This window comes from Pristiophorus japonicus, chromosome 3, assembly GCF_044704955.1.
Source record: "Pristiophorus japonicus isolate sPriJap1 chromosome 3, sPriJap1.hap1, whole genome shotgun sequence".
In the NCBI taxonomy this organism is placed as follows: Eukaryota; Metazoa; Chordata; class Chondrichthyes; family Pristiophoridae; genus Pristiophorus; species Pristiophorus japonicus.
Genome location: NC_091979.1, coordinates 257,390,082 through 257,412,545, shown reverse-complemented (window position 1 = coordinate 257,412,545; position 22,464 = coordinate 257,390,082). Strand labels below are relative to the sequence as shown.

At 43.2% G+C, this 22,464-nt stretch overlaps 1 protein-coding gene across 1 annotated transcript in view; it reads left to right on the top strand.

Annotated features, from left to right (window-relative positions):
- The window catches only part of slc18a2 (solute carrier family 18 member 2), an 87,275-nt gene that overhangs the window by 21,619 nt on the left and 43,192 nt on the right, over positions 1-22,464 (top strand). The window contains exons 3-5 of the mRNA XM_070874971.1: positions 9,729-9,787; positions 11,463-11,546; positions 11,999-12,091. Of these exons, the coding sequence (XP_070731072.1) occupies positions 9,729-9,787; positions 11,463-11,546; positions 11,999-12,091 (236 nt within the window). The remainder of the gene's footprint in view (positions 1-9,728; positions 9,788-11,462; positions 11,547-11,998; positions 12,092-22,464) is intronic.

The following is a 22,464-nucleotide window of genomic DNA, read 5'->3' as shown; positions in this document are numbered from 1 at the left end:
CCGCAAAACAGTGGGATAGTTTATCCGTTAGGTTTAATAATACCGTAATTACCTTTTGGCGTACCCCGAAGTGGATTTTGTCTTTAGTTCTTTTTATTACTAATCCTCCACTTGCCCCCTGTGTCATGTTTGGGCATCCTGGGGGTTCTGGGGTTGTTGTGGTTGGGGCTTATGTGGTGGTTAGGATCTCTATCTTACACACACACATTTCCCATAAGGAACCATTACCTCATTGTCATTCCCTGATGGGTATGGGGGTAGCCCCCTCTGCCTCTCTAGTGAGGTTACATCTTACCCACACACACGTATGTGGATTTCCTTGGTCCGAGCTATTCATGCATGTCCTTGATTTGTTCTGCCATGAGAATCCCTTATCCGGGCTTGTCCATTCCACTTCAAGTTGCCCCTTTTGGTATTTTACGCAAAAGATTGAGTTTGTAGTGGAAATATTTTCTTGATAGCCATCTGGGCAACCTACTGCTGGGTCATGGTATAAGATGGGGTTACCCAGTATTCCTCCTACTAGGACTAGGGTTCTGTAAAACACATGTTTTCCCGGTCGTCACCGGTCAGTTAGGGTCTCATGTTATACATAACGTTTTAACTGTGTCCAATGTTTCCACCATCGGTTCTGCCTATCGTCACGAACGCGCACGTGTTGCTTACCATTATTACCTGGTGAGGGCCTGTCCATTTTGGTGAGAATCCTGGCTTTTCGGGGTTTATTTTTTACCATTACCTTGCTCCCAACCTGTGGTATCTGAGCCTTTTGTTCCTTGGTGCCAGTTTCCAAATCCTTGATCACTTGCTGATCCTTGGTGTGTGCCTTCAGATCGTATAATTGTTCACATAATTCCATCACAAATCTCCTTACTCGGTCCCGGTAAGGTCCGATGTCATCATTCCCTGTCACTACAACCTCAGGTAATCTCATTGCCCTTCCTGTCATTAGTTTGAAAGGCGTGAGTCTGGTGGTCCGGTTTGGGGTCGCCCTTAACTTCATTAAAATCCGGGGCAGCATATCTACCTATCCCTTTCCTGTAATGTGGTGACCCAACTAGAGTTTTCCTCAGTTCAAGCCTGACGTCTCTGCTCCTGCATTCCATACCTCGACTAATAAAGGCAAATATTCCATATGCCTTCATAATCACCTTATCTACCTTGCCTGCTAGCTTCAGGGGTTTGTGGACCTATACTCCAAGGTCCCTTTGTTCCTCTACACTTTTCAGTGTCATACCATTTAATGTTTGTTTTATAATCTGCACCATAATCTGCTGCCTCTGTAGTTTTTAGCAATTTTTGCTGCTATGTGCCTACACTTTATGGTTTGGATTCCCACTAAACACCTCCTTTTAGAATTGCTTCTTGCTTTTTTCTTTTAAAACGGTCTCCGTAGCAACTAACTTCGACCCCTCATTTGTTGCATTACAAAGAGCATCTCTCTCTCTACATTTCCACCACGTTTGTCAATCTGTTGCAGTTATAACAGCCTTCGGGTGTCCTACCCTCGCCCCCCAATGTTTCTAATTGATGGGGGCTGCTGGCAGTTGTTCCTTTTTATGTGTCCTGATGGATGCTGTCATCATCACATCTACTGTCAGTTTATTTCATCACTTTCTCAGTCAATTGTCTAGACCATTTACTTAATTCACAATACGCGTGAATGACTACAATGAGGGCTTTCTCCTCCTTTTGTTTCTTTTCCAACTCCCACTATTTTCTTTGTTCAGCGGGTGGGTCATCTGGTTTCCAATTTTGTTTAATCATTATTTCAATTAGTTTTTGATTTTTGTCTGCTAGGTACCGTGTCAGGGATCCCTGGTCCCCACTCGAGTTTCTCACTTCCCATGGCTATAGGTTTTCAGCAATACGTGTCTCACTTACTCGCCCTGAATGAGACTAATACTTGCAATCTATTGGTTGTCAGCGGTACATCCCTTACTTATTCCTCACGAGTGAGACTGTTACTTGCAACCTTATCAATTATCAATTGCAACGTTGCACAGACACACTTCTATATAACCGATCGCAATTGTTCCACCTGGAATCTTCCGCTGACTACTTGAGGTCTCGGCCAGACCTGCAGATTCGGATTTCTCAGGCAGCTGACACCAGACAGATTTCTGCCCTTTGTCCTAACTATGCGTGGTAATTTAAACATACTCACGGCTTTAACATGGCTTCCATCAGCCGGTGTCCGCCGCCCGCTTGAGATCCTGTTTGTGAAGTCTATTATAGTGGAGTATTTAAAATGAACACTCAACAATAGGTCTAGGTTCGAAGATTCAATATTACAGGTACCGCTTTGTGATGCACATCATGGTACAATATCACTTGAGTTGAGATTACCATTAGCCCATTTGTTGGCCCTGGGATGTGTTTATGACAAACAATTCGCTTTTCCCACAAATCTGTTTATTCATTGGAGAAGGAGCCATTGGATGAGTTTTTAAACTCTACTGCTTGTACAACCATGCTCCTGTTCTTGATATAATGGATGGTTACAGTGATATGATTACCATGCCACTGTAAATGTACCCCTATCCTATACCCTCGTCCGTTCCTACTTCTACCATTCACAATATGCCTCTTACTACTTTGTGAGATTGGTGGGGTTTGCGAGGTATGTCTGTGGACAGGAAATAGTTCCAAATCTGGGACCCGAGGAGATTCTTCCAGCTCCCATGTCCTGTCCACTTCCCTTTGGATCATACTGTACCTGATTAGGTTGGGGTATTCCATTAGACACCCCTTCTTCCTCATTCCCCTGGAGAGGACGAATCCCACTTCTGAAATTTACACTCAGATGTAGTCAGTTACAGTGGTGTGCCCTCCTGATCTCTCAGGAATAATCCACTAACCCCTTTTAAACAACCTCGCTTCTTTCTGATGGTCACCTACTTAAAACAAAAGAAACAGAATCTCTGGTGATTCTCTTCAAATTCAGAAGATTTCAAATATTCAAAAGGTATCTATCACTCACTGAGTTAAAACAGTTCACAGCTGCCTGTGAAAGAGTTAACTTCCTTTGTTTCGAAAGCTGACAAACACAGACACCATTAATCAATGTCGACTTCAGCCTTCAGCCTTTTTCAGTTTAAACTCTCCAGTTAAGAATGTTACTTTTATAAAGTCTCCGTGTTTTTATTCTCAAAATAAACATTCAGAAAAATCCCTTTACACATAATAGTATTTCATCCTTTCCTCCCCAGTTACACATTGGTCAGAATTTTTTTTTAAAAACCATATCAATTATTAACGTGAAATGCCTTATGTCTGGAACTAAAGACTTTCCACACAATTTACATTAACCAGAATTTGATCACGGCCATAATAAAAGTCTGGTTTTTAATAGGTTAATTAACCTCAGTAACTCCAATATTAAGCTTCCCAATGCCACTTGGAAAAGGGGGAGGAACCACAGCCAAACAAAGGAACAGCTGCACATGTTTTCCTAAAACTTTACTGAAACATCAAAGGAAAACACAAGAGCAGCAAGAAAGAAACATAATCTTCCCTTTTCTCCTTTTGATTCACTCATAACTATTTATCCATTATTCCTTAAATCAATTTTCACTTTCTGATCCCGATCATATCTCCTCTAAATCTTCCTTCAATTACTTTAAACCTATGCTGGGGTGTTGTTGACCTCTCCTGTGCTGGGGTGTTTATGACAAACAATTTGCTTTTCCCACAAATGTGTTTATTCGTTGGAGAAGGAGCCATTGGATGTTGTTGACCTCTCCGCCAAAGGAAACAGGACCTTCCTATCACTCTATCTAGGCCCCACCTAATTTTATACACCTCAATAAAGCCTTCCCTCAGGTCTCATCTGTTCCAAAGAAAAGAGACCCAAAATCTCGAATCTTTCCGCACAGCCAAAATTCTCCAGTCCAGGCAACATTCTTGTAAATCTCCTCTGCACCCTTTCCAGTGCAATCACATCTTTCCTGTATTATCTGATACTTTCTTTCCATCTCTTTATTTTGTTCCTGATAGCTGGCCAATACTACCATATGAGCCCGGTCCCCTTTATTTCTTGGCTGGCACTCCCCCACTTTGCCTGCCTCTCCGGTGGGTCATCTGGTTGCCATCCCTTTTTTTTCATTTCCTCAATTAGTTTCATATTTTTATCTGCTAGCATTTTCCCTATAGATCCCTCAGGTCCCCAATCATATTCGCTGCCAATTCTAAAATCGCTAAGGGGATACCTTTCCCTTAGTGGGCTACTCTTGCACCTCCGTCGTGTCTCCTGACCGATACTTGTTTGTTAGTACCGCGTCCCGGTTGACCTCATTAGAGCCTACTCATACCCCAAGTCATACTTATTCCTTGGTCTCCGTCCTCTCTGTGGCTCGTTTATTTGTTCTTTTTACAGATTTCCTCCTTTCCCGTAAACAGTGTAACAGCTCTATCTTGTCGGTGATATTTAAAACGTACTCACCCCAACAGCTGCCACATCATTTTCGGGTTAGCGAGTCTGCATCCTGCCGACTACACCAGTTGATGGGGAGAATCGGCCTTCTCCTCTCTTAACAAGCCCGGATTCAACAGATGGACACCTTGGATAAGTTTCAATGACTTTAATTCCAACAGGTGAAGGGGGAGCATTGCACTTCTCAGCCCCTGAGAAAGGATCTTCAATGAGCTGTTCAAATTGCATCTTAATTATACAGGCTTTAGCACATGGACAGACCTTAACAGTGGCGTGATTGGTTGTACCAACATATGATCAAATACCCATTTGTTCCCTCCTTCCAAGTGTCACTCGCCTTATATTATATTGCTCCCTTGAGCCCGAGGTCAACGAGTGGTCATCTTGTGTAAGTGCAATTTTAAGCATACCTTCAACAAGTGGTCACCTTGTGGCTCTATGCGTACGTGCAGTTTTAAGCATACCTTCTGTTTAGCCAGCTCAGGGCCTACATTAAAGCAAGATAACATCTTTCATAATCAATCTTGCTCTTGCACTGTCCAACCCTCCCTTACCCTCAACGACTATCTGTCCCACCTGTGACAGGGATTGTGGTTCTCGTATTGGACTATTCAGCTACCTAAGGACACATTTTAAGAGTGAAAGCAAGTCTTCCTCGATTCCGAGGGACTGCCTATGATAATGATGGGTCAAAATCCTGGAACATCCCCCACCACCCCCCCCGCCGCCCCTCCCAAAAGCACTGTGGGAGTACCTTCATTACATGGACCACAGTGGTTCAAGAAGGCAGCTCACCACCACCTTCTCAAGGACAATTAGGGATGGGCAATAAATGTTGGCCTTGCCAGTGACGCCAACATCCTAGGAACGAATAAAAAAACATTCACAGGAGACATTAATAATCTTGCAGAATGGGCATATCATTGGCAAATTATGTTGACACAGATAAATGTGAGGTTTTACATTTTGGTAGGAAAAATAGAGAGGTCACTTATTACTTGGAGGGTGTGAGTCTGGGTGGAGAAGAGAAGCAAAGGGATCTCGGAGTACAAATACATGAATCACTAAAATTAGCGACACAGGTTAACAAGGCCGTAAAAATGGCAAACCAAGCACTAGCATTTATTTGTAGAGAGATAGAATTGAAAAGTAGTGAAGTTATGCTAAACTTGTATTGAACCTTGGTTAGACCACACTTGGAGTACTGCGTACAATTCTGGTCGCCATATTATAAAATGGATATAGATGCACTGGAGAGGTTGCAGATAAGATTTACAAGGATGATACCAGAATTGGGAGCATATTCCTATCATGAAAAAAGAAGGCTGAGGGGGAAACAAATAGAGGTCTTTAAAATTATGAAAGGTTTTGATACAGTAGATACAGAGAGAATACTAGAGGCCATCAATATAAATAGTCACCAAGAAATCAAATAAGGAATTCAGAAGAAATTTATTTACCCAGAGAGTGGTGAGAATGTGGAACTCACTGCCACAGGGAGTGGTTGAAACGAATAGTACAAATGCATTTAAGGGGATGCTAGATAAGCATATGAGAGAGAAGGGAATAGAGGGTTATGCTGCTCGAGTTAGATGAGGAAAGCTGGGAGGCGGCTCGAGTGGAGCATAAATGCCTGCATGGACTGGTTGGGCTGAATGGCCTGTTTCTGTGCCCTGTGTCCTATGTAATCATATGTAAATGATAGGGGACTTGAATTAGAGAGACTGATACAAAATCAGCTAACACTTCTACCTTACAAAGGGGATTGTTTGGATAAAAGGATTTTCAAAATAAGAGAGACTACATCCCATGATACCAGCTACTCTAATAAAAACTAAGCAGATGGATACATTTGAAAATTAGTGGCGTAGATTTTTGAATGGAAGGAGTTTTCCTTCTAGTCAAAATCTCCTTTCTGTGCTTTGTCCAGGGGATGCCCATGTGACAAAGAAGAAAATTTACTCCAATGAGCCTTAGCTTCTGTAGAGGTAGCACTTTACCTGTCACTACAGAATAAAAGTATGTCCAAAATGTAAAACTACTAATATCGACCTGTGTGGTTTTGAACAAAAGGGAATTTATCCTTGTTTGTGTCTGTGCACATGAGCAAGAATGCATGTATGAGCAGATGTGAGAATGTGTGTATGTATGAAAATGACAGATAAAAGCACGAGTGTCAATGCCAATACATGGCATTGAGTTAATGTTAAGTGCATGTGACAAAGAATTTGTACTTAGTATGTGTATGCTAAGTAAAAATAAAATGGGGAACGTGGCTCAACTGTGGCTAACAAGGGAAATTAAGGATAGTGTTAAATCCAAGGAAGAGACATATAGATTGGGCAGAAAAAGCAGCAAACCTGAAGACTGGGTGAATTTTATAATACAGCAGAGGAGGACAAAGGGTTTAATTAGGAGGGGGAAAATAGAGTATGAGAGGAAGCTTGCTGGGAACATAAAAACTGACTGCAAAAGCTTCTATAACTATGTGAAGAGAAAAAGATTAGTGAAGACAAACATAGGTCCCTTGCAGTCAGATTCAGATGAATTTATAATGGGGAACAAAGAAATGGCGGACCAGTTAAACAAATACTTTGATTCTGTCTTCAAGAAGGAAGACAAAAATAACCTTCCAGAAATACTAGGGGACCGAGGGTCTAGTGAGAGAGAGGAACTGAAGGAAATCCTTATTAGATGGGAAATTGTGTTTGGGAAATTGATGGGATTGAAGACCAATAAATCCCCAGGGCTTGATAGTCTGCATCCTGGAGTAGTTAAGGATGTAGCCCTAGAAATAGTGGATGCATTGGTGGTCATTTTCCAACAGTCTATCGACTCTGGATCAGTTCCTCTGGACTGGAAGGTAGCTAATGTAACACCACTTTTTAAGAAAGAAGGGAAAGAGAAAACGGGTAATTATAGACCGGTTAGCCTGACATCAGTAGTGGGGAAAATGTTGGAATCAATTATTAAAGATGAAATAGCAGCGCATTTGGAAAGCAGTGATAGGATTGGTCTAAGTCAGCATGGATTTATGAAAAGGAAATCATGCTTGACATAGAAACATAGAAAACATAGAAAATAGGTGCAGGAGTAGACCATTCGGTCCTTCGAGCCTGCACCACCACTCAGTAAGATCATGGCTGATTAAATCTTCTAGAATTTTTTGAGAATGTAACTGGTAGAGTGGACAAGGGAGAACCAGTGGATGTGGTGTATTTGGACTTTTAAAAGGCTTTTGACAAGGTCCCACACAAGAGATTGGTGTGCAAAATTAAAGCACATGGTATTGGGGGTAATGTACTGACATGGATAGAGAACTGGTTGGCAGACAGGAAGCAGACAGTTGGGATAAACAGATCCTTTTAAGAATGGCAGGCAGTGACTAGTGGGGTGCCGCAGGGCTCAGTGCTGGGACCCCAGCTAGTTACAATATACATTAACGATTTAGATGAAGGAATTGAGTTTAATATCTCCAAGTTTGCAGATGACACTCAGCTGGGTGGCGGTGTGAGCTGTGAGGTGGATGCTAAGAGGCTGCAGGGTGACTTGGACAGGTTAGATGAGTGGGCAAATACATAGCAGATGCAGTATAATGTGGATAAATGTGAGGTTATCCACTTTGGTGGCAAAAACATGAAGGCAGAATATTATCTGAATGGTGGCAGATTAGAAAAAGGGGAGGTGCAACGAGACCTGGGTGTCATGGTACATCAGTCTTTGAAAGTTGGCATGCAGGTACAGCAGGCAGTGAAGAAGGTAAATGGTATGTTGGCCTTCATAACTAGGGGGCTTTGAGTATAGGAGCAGGGAGGTCTTACTGCAGTTGTACAGGGCCTTAGTGAGGCCTCACCTGGAATATTGTGTTCAGGTTTGGTCTCCTAATCTGAGGAAGGGCGTTCTTGCTATTGAGGGAGTGCAGCGAAGGTTCACCAGACTGATTCCCAGGATAGCAGGACATCACATATGAGGAGAGACTGGATCGACTGGGCCTGCATTCACTGGAGTTTAGAAGGATGAGAGGGGATCTCATAGAAACATAAAATTCTGACGGGACTGGACAGGTTAGATGCAGGAAGAATGTTCCCACTGTTGGGGAAGTCCAGAACCAGGGGACACAATTGAAGGATAAGGGATTAGCCAGTTAGGACTGAGATGAGGAGAAACTTCTTCACCCAGAGAGTTATTAACCTGTGGAATTCCCTACCGCAGAGAGTTGTTGATGCCAGTTCATTGGATATATTCAAAAGAGAGTTAGTTATGGCCCTTCCCGCTAAAGGGATCAAGGGGCATGGAGAGAAAGCAGAAAAGGGGTACTGAGGTGAATGATCAGCCATGATTTTATTGAATGGTGGTGCACGCTCGAAGGGCCGAATGGCCTACTCCTGCACCTATTTTCTATGTTTCTATGCATCACTGTTAGTACCTGTGCTACAGTAGGGAGATAGCAGAATAGAGAATGTTTGTTTTGAGTGATTGAATAAATGTTTGAGAGACCAGAGACAATGTATATGTATAATAGCAGGAAAGAATGTCTATGCGTGTATGGATGATAGGAAGGAATATGTATGTGTATTATAGCAGAAGAGACTGTATGTATCTGTAAGTCAGTTGGCTTGTATGATAGCAGTAGAGAATATATGCGCGATGATAGTGTGTATATATGATACTATCATACACATTCTGTCGTACAAAGAGAGAATGTATGCATGCACAATTGTAAGAGTAAATGTGTGTATGATAGCAAGAGAGAATGCATTTGCTTGTATCTAGGAGTGTGTATGCAGGTGTGCATGCCTATACGGATCACTAACTGCACAACAGACCATGGGACAGCATGACATTGTTTCCAGCATGAATTTGGAAAATTAGCTTAGTGACCATTCAACTACAAAAGTAGAGTTTATTATGATCTTAAATGATTATATTTGCCTATTTTATTCCACTAACATACCCACTTCCCCTTGTCAAAATACCAGCTTATACAGTTTATCATGCAAATAATAATGCTCAACTATTCAAAAACAAATTCAAGCAAAACTGCTTATTGTATAAAATGTATGCATATCAAATGTATATATATATTTAATATATAATATATATATTATATATATATTCTAATATATATATAACATCACCAGTGCAGGTAACCACAATATTTTTTGTATATGATTAGTATATTTTCTTGAGCTGTCTAGTTAGAAGGAGACATCTTCCAGTTTTTGTAAATTATTCTGTATATTGGTTAAGTATTTATGTATTTCTTAAATTGGATGCTTTATTTTCCTTGCAGGGTAGGATATCAAATCCCAATGTTTGCAGGGTTTATCATCATGTTTATGTCAACAGTTAGTAAGTATTTAAAGTCTATTTTTTTGTTTAGCTCAAACACTTTCAAGAACAAGATTGGAATCCTTATTGTGTTAAAGGCACTTTAACATAATCTCAGATACAATCATATCTCTAATAAAATTTTAAAACTTGCATTTATATAGCACCTTACATGACCTCAAGGCATCCCAAAGCGCTGTCCAGCCAATTAGGTACTTTTGAAGTGTAGTCACTGTTACAATGTAGGAAACGTGACAGCCAATTTGCACACAGCAAGTTCCCACAAGCAACAATGTGATAATGACCAGATAATCTGCTTGTGAAGTTGATTGACTGATAACTCCCCTGCTCTTCTTCGAAATGGTGCCATGAGATCTTTTACGCCCACTTGAGAGAGCAGATGGGGCCTCGGTTTATCATCTTATCTGAAAGATGGCATGTCCGACAGTGCAGCACTGGAGTGTCAGCCTAGATTTTTGTGCTCAAGTCTCTGGAGAGGGACTTAGGGCCCGAAATTGATGATGTCCTGCTGCCACCTGTTTCTCAGCGGTATTCGAGCAGTGCGAATTGCATGGTGATGTAGCGGGCGGAGTGGTGTGCAGCGGGCGTTGACGGGCCATTAGACTCGGCAAAGTTTGGAGGCTGAGTTCTGCTTGTGCGCGATTTCTTTTTCGGTGGCCGAGTTCTGCGCATACATCTGTCAAGCTGTCCACCTGGCTCTCCCCCGCTCTGGCTCAAGCTTATTGAGGGGGCTGAGGAGCAGCCAGTGAGGAGGCTGAGGGGGGTGGAATGGAGTGAGAGAGAGAGAGAGAAAGAGAGACTGGGAGGGGGAGAGGGAACAGAGAAGACGGGTCACGTTGTTACATTGGAGTAGATGAAATCTAGAAGTTACAACGCTGTCACTAATCACTTCATACCCAATAAACCTGTTAACAATTCGTACACAATGCGAGGTGGGGTGGGAGGGGTAAGGTCATGCACTTGCGCTGGTGTAAGGAGGGACTTTGGCTGGGGGAGGGATGCACTTGCACTGGGGTAAGGCTCTTTGACTGGGGGAGGCATGCTCTTGGACTGGGGTAAGGCACTTCGGCTGGGGGAGGGATGTACTTGGACTGGGCTGAAATTGCAGCTGAAATTGTAAAAATCTCTTCCAATTCCCTATAAATCCTACTGTTAAGCTCTCAGCAGCCTTTCATCAAATACTCCAGTTTTCAAAATGGCGTCCGTACCATCGCTTAAGATCGGCTAAGATCAGGTAAGACCTTACTTTTCAGGATGGTATTTAGGGCAGTAAATGGAGCTTAATGATCAAATTTGCATTTTGGGGGCCGTGGGCAGTAAGTAGATAGTAATTGATTTTTTTTGGATCAAATTTGCATTTCTGGGCGGTATCTGGGCGGTAATATGTTGAATTTCTAGCCCCAGAACCCCAAACCTTCTGACTCAGAGACAGAAATGTTACCCACTGAGCCATGGTTGACATAAGATAAACATTCTATTTGTTTGCACTTTACTGTTGAAAATGCTAGTCAATTTGATTGATCATAAAGATTAAACTCTTATCCAGCCTTTGCTTTTGGCAAAGCTGAGTTGACTGTAAAGGAGTAGATCAGTAATTTATTGTGCAAACTATAACTCTGCAACTCTTGAGGTAATTGTGCTTAGATAACATTCCTACATCTTTTTATCTCTACAGTGTTTGCTTTCTCGAAGAGTTACGTATTACTATTCTTAGCCAGATCTCTGCAGGGTATAGGCTCATCCTGCTCCTCTGTGGCAGGTAAGGTGCAATTGCAAAAGTGCCAGTAAAATAACACAGTAACTAAACATCTCTATTAGGATGTGCAAACAACTAATGATCATACTGTGTTGTCAGAAATGTTGGCCTAACAATTACTTGTAATTCAACATTGCACAAACTAATACAAATGTTGTTACATTTCCCAGTAGATGTACAGTACAGGTAACTTTGTTAAATTAAAGTATACATTTAATATTTTCCAGTATAACTGAAACTTTTCAGTTTTCTTCTGGAATTTCAATTTTCATTATTTAAGAATTGTGCAATATTTAGCCAACGGAAATTCAATGTGATATACCTTGTAGTTACATAACTAAGAGGGACAGATGTTTTACTGCATTGAGAAGTTATGCTGTATTCCAGGTCTGTCAACACTGTTTACTGTCATAAACCATTTGCACAGACTAACGGATGTCTCTTTTCTCATACAGGTATGGGGATGCTTGCCAGTGCTTACACTAATGATGAAGAAAGGGGTAATGCTATGGGTATCGCATTAGGAGGTCTCGCAATGGGAGTTTTGGGTCAGTATCCCTCTAACCATCTTGTTTGTTTCCTCGAAGAGGAATACAATTCATAGCCAACTGCACCTTACTAAGCATAATGTGGGCCAGTGGGCCACAGTTTTAAGAAATTCTTTCCTACAATATAATGACAACTTTCAGAAGTTTCTAAATGTATAGAGTAGCCAACTTCTGTTCTAAAATAAAAACAGTAAGATGGTAGTGGCCTTTTAGTTGTGTAATGGTTACCCTTATTATAAATTGGTTATTGAAAAATGGAAAGTATTACTGAGAATCAGGATTGAATGCCAGATCTGATTCAGAATCTTCAGGACTTGAATTGGACTGTTTGGGATTGCTTTATGAATACCCATATTCTGTCCAATTGGAAATTTGAAGTTCAGATCAGAAGGTAATGGAGGTTTTTGGCCCAGTTAGCTGATCCAATCACAAAAAAGCTCAACTGTTTCCCCCCACATTATATCACTTGGCCTCGGTGTACATTTAGAAATGTCCAGAAGTTGTATTGTAAGAAAGTAGTTCAGAGAACAATGGCCCACAGACAGGCTCACATTATGCACTACAAGGTGCAATTAAGTAAATCTAAGATTTTCACCTCCATTTATTAGAACCATTTCCAAGCGTTGATATCTCTTTACATGAAGTTCTTTGAGATTTCTCTTACACTGTCCTTCTGATGTCTTGGTTTACCTTGAAATAGTGCTCCAGATTTACCTTACCTATACTGTTTAATATCTGTATACTTTTATAAGGTCTCTTCTTAATTGACTTCTTTTAAGGCCAAGGAACGTCTAAGAACACAGATTGTTAAACCTCATAAGGAATATTAATCAAAAGGTAGCAAATGAATCCTTAACTTCCTCACCCTAACACCCCATCAAGAAAGGAAATACTGGATACTTGAACTGTCTTACATCAACTAGTCCAAATTATATTAACATTTACAAAACAACACATTAAAAACTTTGTTAAAGAGGTATATTTTAAGGAGGGTCTTCAAGGTGGGAAGAGAGGTGCAGAGGTTTCGGAAGGGAATTCCAGAGTTTAGGGCTGATGTGGCTGAAGGAGCGGCTGCAAATGGTGGGGTGAAGTGAGTGGGGAATGCACAAAAGGCCAGAGTTGGAGGAACGTGGGGATCATGGAAGGTTGTAAGGCTGGAGGAGATTAGAGAGATTGGGAGGGGAGAGGCCGCAGAGGGAGTTGAACAAGAGGATGAAAATTTTTAAATCCTGTAAATTATTATTGCAGGGGTGGGCAGAATTTCCACTGTACATGTATAAAAATGTTGATGTTCCCCTCTCCCCCTGTGCAAGTTCATCATCATTTGCATTGAATCACCATCATAATGGCCAACATCAAAGACGTATAATTTTAAAAAATCGTATTTCATAAGTTACTTTTGGTGGTTTGTGGCATTCTTTGCAGTTTAACAATGAGTGTAGGTATGACGGCTAGGATTGTTTTTGGAGAAAGCACCCATATTTCCAGGTGATCTAACCTATATTTCCGGGTGGTCTATTCAATTCCTGGAAGTTTACTGTAATGGGAAAGCAATGTATCTTTATGGTCTTGGTGTTCTACTAGCGAGCCTGCATTTAATGCCTAAAACATAATGGTACTGTTGTTCAGCAGTGAGCAAGACTCAGCAATGGAATCTAGAAAGGGTTCAGGATTGAAATCAACATTGTTCCAAAACCCAATCGCAGTGAGGCAATGAATCTTTATTCAATGCCAATCCAATATTGAGCATGTCCAATCTCTGGAGGACTAGCAGAAATGGTTGGAGACATGAGAAAGCAACTGGTTGTCTGGTAATGAGGATGTTTAGTCCCGAGAGGTCTAATATAGGTTAGATAAAGATTAGTTGTGGTAATGAAGCTATCCAGCAATGCCGGATTCAGTCCTTGAAGGTCCAGTGGGCTGATTGTGTTCACATCTCTGAAAATGTACTTGTGGTGAGGGCAGTGGTGGGAGAATGTGTCTGTATATTCTGATGATGCAGCAGTTGCTGTGTCCATTCTTTGTCATTCTAGTAGGGGGTTTTCCTTCTCAATTCCCTGAAGATTACCTGTTGAGTATGTGTTTGCTCTCCGAAAAGCTGCATGTAAGTGCACAGGATAGAGTTTTCTGTTCATTCATGTGCGCTATGTTCATCTGCTGCAACATAAACAATTTTCTATAAAGCACAGGTTTGAATACTGCACCCAATAGAGGGGAGGTTCTTCTAACATGGCTCCCACATTCCTGGAAAGGGGAACAGTAAAAAGCTCATCATCTGATCTTTTTTTGGTAATCTAGATATCTGAGTACACAGAAATTCTAGTCACCAAACCAACCTACTGAGCAACCCCTTGTGTAGGGTTTCGGTTTGCCCAATATGGAATGCACAGTCTGTTCCCATAGAGATAAAAATTCCATTAATTAAAATCCAGACATATTTGGCACAGATTGGCAAAAGCCAAGGCTTAGGGACTCTCAAATGTGGACAGAAGGTACTGCTGGAGCTTAACCAGCTAAAATTGTTCCATTCACTAGCAAAGAGCACTACAAGTGTCCCATGCTTGTCAAGCTGCGACCACCCCCTCCATCTAGGCATTAGCTTGCAGGAACCGAGCTGCAAGAATACCAGCCCCATTAACTGATCTATCCCTCCAGTTCCCAATAGTAAGCCATGCTAGCAGACCAATCATCAATAATATCCTGGAGAACTTCAGAATTGCCTGCCTCATTATCTGGTAGGCCATCCAGTCTCAACTAAATCTCTAAGCTCTCTCCACATTGCAAGTTTTATAGTCACTGTCTATCATTCAATACTTCAAAGATCAATGATTCTCTTTCCATGTTTCTTCTAAGTTGTAAATATGCCATGCTTCATACTCTTCACATGCTCCCTACAGCGTCACTCTGGTGTAATCAAGATATTTAATATCGATTCCTACTCTAAAGTATTCTTTCTCAGGACTTCAAAACTGTCCTTGGTTCCGCATTCCTTCAGCAATCTTCAGACCCGTAAGACCCGAGTTTGGCATCACTTATTTTAAAATATTCCTTTTTACTTTTTCAGTCTTGATGGTATCCTATCTCATAGGCTTTGGCCTTTCTTGGTTTCTCAATTCAAAAGAAGCCTTGATCTTTTCATGGGACGTGGGCATCCCTGGCAAGGCCAGGATGTAGTGCCCATCCCTAATTGCCCTTGAGAAGGTGGCGGTGAGCTGCCTTTTTGAACCGCTGCAGTCCGTGTGGTGAAGGTTCTCCCACAGTGCTGTTAGGGAGGCAGTTCCAGGATTTTGACCCAGCGATGATGAAGGAATAACAATATATTTCCAAGTCACAATGGTGGTGTTCCCATGCACCCGCTGCCCTTGTCTTTCCATGTGGGAGGGGTCACGGGTTTGGGAAGTGCTGTTGAAGAAGCCTTGGTGAGTTGCTGCTGTGCATCTTGTAGGTGGTACACACTGCAGATATGGTGCACTAGTGGTGGAGACTACCACCTTGGACAAGGATTTGACCACTTAGATTACAGGATGGTTGAACAGCAACAGACACAGGGATTTGCACTGAATGTATTTCACATAAAATGAAAGATCTAACTTTATTGCATTGTTTGAACTGTGGGCTCTGGGTGCTGCTATTTATGGATTGAAGATTTAGTTTGATCATGAACCTTCTGGTCTTAAAACAGTAGATTATATTTAAGAGCAAAGCCCCTTTTCATATTTCCTGATTCATAGTTAACCTGAAGTGACAGATTGCAAAGCTTGTACAAGTGCATGCACTACTATGCGAAAATGTAATAGTTATCAGATTGGGTAAGCTGTAGCATAGTGGCATCATGTTGATGTTAAAACATGTCGCACTGCAGAATGAAAAGAAGTGGACTTGTGTGGTGATTCTGTCCATGGAGAATTCCAATTTTCAGATTTGAACATAAGAACATAAGAATTAGGAACAGGAGTAGGCCATCTAGCCCCTCGAGCCTGCTCCGCCATTCAACAAGATCATGGCTGATCTGGCTGTGGACTCAGCTCCACTTACCCACCCGCTTCCCATAACCCTTAATTCCCTTATTTGGGATGAGGAAAAGTGCTGGCAGGAGGCCAGGGAGAGAGAGAGGAGAGAGAAAATTAATGGGTAATTAGAGCGGCTCACAGAATAGCATTGGCAGTGGTCTGGTAGCTGGTTGTTCATGTTCTCGGAACAGTGCATGCTGTGAGGAGAACTAAACAGATACAAAGGCAGAAACCATGCTGTCATTGGGTGCAAAGAGTGAAAAATGACCAATTTCAAAAGTATTCTTATCCATTAGAATACTAACATAGTAATAGTTTCAGACAGGAGAACACTTTCGATCCATTTTGTCCACATATCCATATTTCGTGGTGCATTTCTAATAATTTTGAATCCCATTTGTTGACAAGAACCTGTCAATTCCTCTTTCAAACCTGTGAAGGTTTCTTTTTACACCACCCATTGAGTAGAAACATAAGAACATCAGAAATAGGAGCAGGAGTAGGCCATGCAGCCCCTTGAACCTGCTCTGCCATTCAATAAGATCATGGCTAATCTGATCATGAACTCAGCTCCACTTCCCTGCCTGCTCCCCATAACCCTTTATTCCCTTATCGCTCAAAAATCTGCCTATTTCCGCCTTAAATATATTCAATGACCTAGCTCTCTGGGGCAGAGAATTCCACAGATTTACAACCATCAGAGAAGAAATTCCTCCTCATCTCAGTTTTAAATGGGCGGCCTCTTATTCTGAGACTATGCCCCCTAGTTTTAGTTTCCCCTATGAGAGGAAACATCTTCACTGCATTCACCTTGTCGAGCCCCCTCAGTATCATATGTTTCGATAAGATCACCTCTCATTCTTCTGAATTCCAATGCGTATAGAATTAAATAAAAGGTTGACTGGATATCATTCGTATCATCCTGTCCAAACTCCTCTCACCCTGAGAGAAGAAAGACAGACTTGCATTTATACAGTGCCTTTCATGACCTCAGGGCATGATACTGTTTTTACTATGTGTATTCTCAGATTAACAATGCTGTTGGTGGGATGTGTTGGTTGAACTAACTTTTAAACATCCCTTCACATTCTCTTAATTAAAGAGGTATTTATTTAGGACACCTTTATTTGTACTGTAAAAATGGCCGCCCTTTGACTCCGATTGATCCCCTTGGAGGATAAGCCACATCCTTAAGTTTCACTGGAAAGTGTAACTGGAACCGACATTACCAAGTTCTCACTGACTTCGCAAATTGTAACTCGATCCACTTTGACTTTCAGAGCCACAGAGGATACACCTCCCCAGAAGCCACCAAGTGCCAGCCAAAGTCCCTTACCCCCAGCACAAGTGCCTTACCCCAGTGCAAATGCTGCATCTCCCAGCCAAAGTCCCTACTTACATCAACGCGTGCATGATCTTTACACCCCCACCACCATAGATGGGGCATTGTGTCCAGATTGTTAACAGGTTTATTGGGTATGAAGTGAATAGTGACAGTGTAGTGACTTCTGGATTTCATCCACTCGAATGATATCCCTTGTAGAGGGTTGTAACAACGTGATCAGTCTTCCCTGAGTTCCCTCTCTCCCCTACAATCCACCTCCCTCGTGTCTCTCTCTCTCTCTCTTCCCTCCCTCCCACCCCAGTCTCTCTCTCTCTCTCTTTCTCCCCCCCCACTACACCAGGCTCTTCTCTCTCTCTTCTTCTCCCCGCCCCCACCCAAGGCTCTCTCTTCTCTCCTCTTCCCTCCCCTCTCTCCTCTCCCCTCCCCCGTTCTCTGTTTCCCCACTCCCTCTCGGCTGCCTGCCGGGCCGGGGCCAGTCGGGGGTCGGGTCGGTCGGGGGCACTTGGGGGTCGGGGGTCAGGGCCGCTTGGTGGTGCTCAGGTCGGGGGCTCAGTGGGCAACTTGGTCGAAATGATTCAGGTTCGAGGCCGCACTTCCAGTTCGGGCAGGAGGCATCGGGGGCTGAGTCTCGACAGACGCATGTGCAGAAATGCAGAAAAAAACATGGTACAAATAGTCAGTCCCATTTGTTTACATGTATATTGGAGCCAATTTCAGAGATTATAATGCATTTAGAGAAAGAAAATAATTTCCTAACTATCAACTCAACAGACTGGGGGAATTATGCTATCTCAAATACATATGGTGAAGATTATAGGTTATGTTTAGAGCAAATAATACTTTAAATGATTTTTAATTATATCTTTCAATTGTATAAATACTTTTTATAAATTTTGCTTTCAATTGTGTGTTAGTAAATAAGACACAAGTAGAATAAAACTGAAGAGGCACAATATAGTCTATTTGGTAAAGAACATTTTTGTTGCGAATTCTGCATTCATCAAGGTAAGGGATATTCGGACTGGGTAATGAAACAGTTTTCCATTTCGATGACCCAACTTTAGCACCAATGTTCCCGGGTCAGGTGTATCACACTTAGATGTAAAGTAAAAGTCTGAACGAGACTGTAAAATTAGAACCAAATTTGGGAAGTCAGCTACTGGGTCAAGAATGCCCAAAATTCATTTTGTATAGAACCCTTGTGACGATGAAAGAGCGTGGTTTTCCATCAGTCTGGGCTGAATTCAAACATAAAATGCCAGTGTGCCACCCACTGTTCTACTCACTTTGTTTCCTTCCTTATTTTTTTTTTTTAAATGGAGTACTTTATAAACCTCTCCACATTACTTCGAAATAAATGCTATTTTATGTTTCATATGGAAGCATATTCTCCTTGAGTTAGCTGATCACAGGTGGAATAGCAGTAAGGGTGCTATAACTAGCCTCTATGTCCCTGAGTTAGGGAGGGTGGAAAATACAATCAAGGGCCCTCTCCTAAACACCAATCAGAGAAACTGCCGGCAGTTGCTTTGGGGGAATGTTGGTGAGAGCAGGTCCAAGCTTGGATGTGATAGCGCCTGCACTAAAATGGTCTGCCAGTGCTCAAGGCTACATTTTCCAATACCCCTTCCAGTTCACTGGGGTAAATATTCAGCAAGCACATCTATTGCCTACCTTCAACTTTATGTGTGGCCCCCCCCAAGGACATGTAAATATGGGAAATGGGCCCCCAGCCTCCACCAGAGTCTGGTGCCAATGTGGGGTAAGAGACCCTCCATTAATCTTTGAATGTTAGATTCCAGGGCACAAACAGATGGCCCCTTCATCCAAAGTTCAGAGATCAAATTCTGGGAAACATGGTAGAGGCCGAGTTTCCCCATTTGCACAAAATTTGTATATGTAGGAGGGCATTTTGTGCCCTAATGGGAGCGACCCCTGGAAAACTGTAGGGAGTCGGTACACAGTGGAGCATGCCCCCAATTAGCTTTCCACCCCTGCCTGCTCCAGGTCTATCACAAGTTCTGTGGGTGAGAGGTGGAAATCTAGATCTGAATGTCAAAGCTTGTACACAAATAATGGCCACTTGGGCAAGGTACCAGAGGGTGATGAGCAGTCATTGAACTAAACTCCAGAAAGGAGGTAATGGCCTTAATTTAACTCTGGGCAAATTTTTAGCAGGTGAGCAGCTGTGTGAGTTAGAAACTCACCTGCTGCTCCAAAATTGAGGCCTGTGGTACCTTAAGTTCCGGGCCTCGTTTAAATCCCAACCAGGCGGAAAATTGCCCGGCTCAGAAGCCGCCCATCGGCAGTGGGAAAGTGGTGGAATGGACTGCCGGGCCGCCCCACCTGTGTTTTGCGTTGAGGGAGGAGGAGAGTTCTTGGCGGGGCCACCTAAGCTTTCCTTATGGAACTCCGCTGGTCCTACGCAGAAAGTAAAAAAAAGAAAAGTGATCTTGTTGGGCTCCTTCTGGCCCGAACCCTCTTCGCAGCTCGGTTGGTCTGGCAGAAAACTCACTGCCACTTACCGTGCAGGCTGCCTAGTGAAAATTGCAGTGGTGTCCCAATGATGTCACCAGGATCCGATGTGTATATGTTTAAAAAAAAAAGCAGCCCGGCGGGTGTCCTGATTGTGTGCTCAGGAGAACAAGTGAAAAACGGAACCTGCCAGCTCCCAGCGGCTCCAGGGTAGGTAAATAACGAGCATGGTTTTAACTGCACACCCGCCGGCATTGGGCCAGTGGGGTTAAAATCATCACCAATGTACTCAGGAGAGGAGGGGGGGAAAGTTGCAAAGAAGGAAAAAGAATAAAAGCATAGTAAGATCACTTGTGCTTGGGTTTGCATACAATGTATGATTAAAATACAATGTACATGTGTGATGCATTTTAATGTGTAATGTGGATTAAGGGTTTATGGGCAGCGGGCAAGGAAGTGGAGCTGAGTCCATGATTGGATCAGCGATGCTCGTATTAAAGGGTGGAGCAGGCTCGAGGGGCCATATGGCCTACTCCTGCTCCTGTTTCTTATGTTCTTATGTTGATGTTAATATTGACAAAAAAAGTAAAAAGCCTGCAGATGTTTAAGCTGCTGCCTTCAGTATCACATGATGCTGTCACATTTAGTCATCCTACCACCTCGTGAGCATAATTGGCACTTGTTAAACAGTGGTCTCTTTGTACATTTGTCCCAAATACATTGTGATTTTCAGTTTTAAGTGGCAAGTATTCTTAATGAACGTCATTAGTGTTTTTTGGCTTTCCAGAGTGACTTGTGCTAATGATCTTTTGCTGTATTTTCAGTATTTGACTGGTTTGCAGTTAAATTGCCATGTTATATTATATTAGTGTGATACAAGAATAAGTTTAAATTGGGGCAAATCTACCTCCGTCAGGGTGAGATTTTGAATATTAAAGACTTTCCAGTTTTCAAACTTGCACTAACTATGGGCCCAAGTTTCGAGCCGCGCCTAGAATGGCGCAGTCCCGACCTGGACGCCCGTTTTTTGCGCCACAAAGTGCGCCTAAAAAAACCCTCCGTATTCTCCACCTCCCTGCAGGTCCTCTGGCCCTCGGCGCAGCGCAGCAGGAGCTGTAGGGGGCGGAGCTAGGTCCCTGCGCTGAAAACAGTGCCGGGACCTCTGCACATGCACGCTACAGTGGGCACGCAAGTGCAGTAGCTCCAGGCACCCGAAACTGTGTGGGAGGGGCCCGAAGCACGCAGCCCGTAGCCTTGGCCGAATGGCCTCACTGGGGCTGCGTGAATAAGGCTCCTCCCACGGCCAGCTCCTGCTTCCTCCCGACCCGACCCGACTCGACTCCCGCTTCCCGCCCTCCGGACCGGACCGGACCCGACACCCGCTCCCCCCTCCCCCCCCCCCGGACTGGACCCGACACCCGCTCCCCCCCGACCGGGCCCGACACCCGCTCCCCCCCCCCCCGCGCCCGGACCGGACCCAACACCCGCTTCCCCCCCCTCACCGGACCCGACACCCGCTCCCCCCCCTGCCTCCGGACTGGATCCGACCTGACCTCCCTCCCCCCGACCCGAACCGACCTCCCTCCCACCATCCCCCCGACCCGACCCAACGCCACCTACCTGTAAAATCTGGTGCTGGGGTCGGGCCGTGCCCGAAGTCTCGGGCCCGGCCCGTTCAGCCTCCCTCCCCCTTCTCCTTCCCCCCCAATCTCCTTCCCCCCGCCAATCTCCTTCCCCCCCAATCTCCTTTCCCGCCCTTCTCCCCCCCGCCCCATCCCTCCCCCTTCTCCCCATCCCTCCCCTTCTCCCTCTTCCCTCCCCCTTCTCCCCCCCCTCCCCCTCCCCTCGCTGTCAGAAACACAGACACTGACAGACAGAGAATGAGAGACACACAGACAGACAGAGAGATAGAGACACTGACAGAGACACACTGAGGGAGACATCCCAGCACGCTGTTGGAGGGCTCCCGGTGCTGCAGTCAGTAAGTAGAAAATGTTTTATTTATTGATTTAAAAAAAAATTATTTCTTATTAATTTTTTTTGATTGATTTATTGGTTGATTTATTGATGTATTTATCATTTATTATTGATGATGGCTCTTTATTTGTAATACTGAAGTGTTTAATGTTTGTAAACTTCCCTTTAAACACCCCCCCCACCATTCCCTACGCCTGATTTGTAATCTACGCCTGATTTTCTAAAGTGAAGACAAGGTTTTTTCGAGCGTACAAAAATCTTCACTTACTCCATTCTAAGTTAGTTTGGAGTAAGTTTTCACTCACGAAACTTTGAAATCAGGCGTAAGTGGCCGGACACGCCCCCTTTTGAAAAAAAAATTCTGTTCCAAAGTGAACCTGTTCTAACTGACTAGAACTGGAGCAAACTAAATGTGGAGAATTCCGATTTCTAAGATACTCTGTTCTACACCAGTTGCTCCTAAAAATCAGGAGCAAATCATGTGGAAACTTGGGGCCGATATTACTTTCTCTAAACTGATCCTTTTATACATTTCAAATATTGGTTCATATAAAGTGCAAGAATGA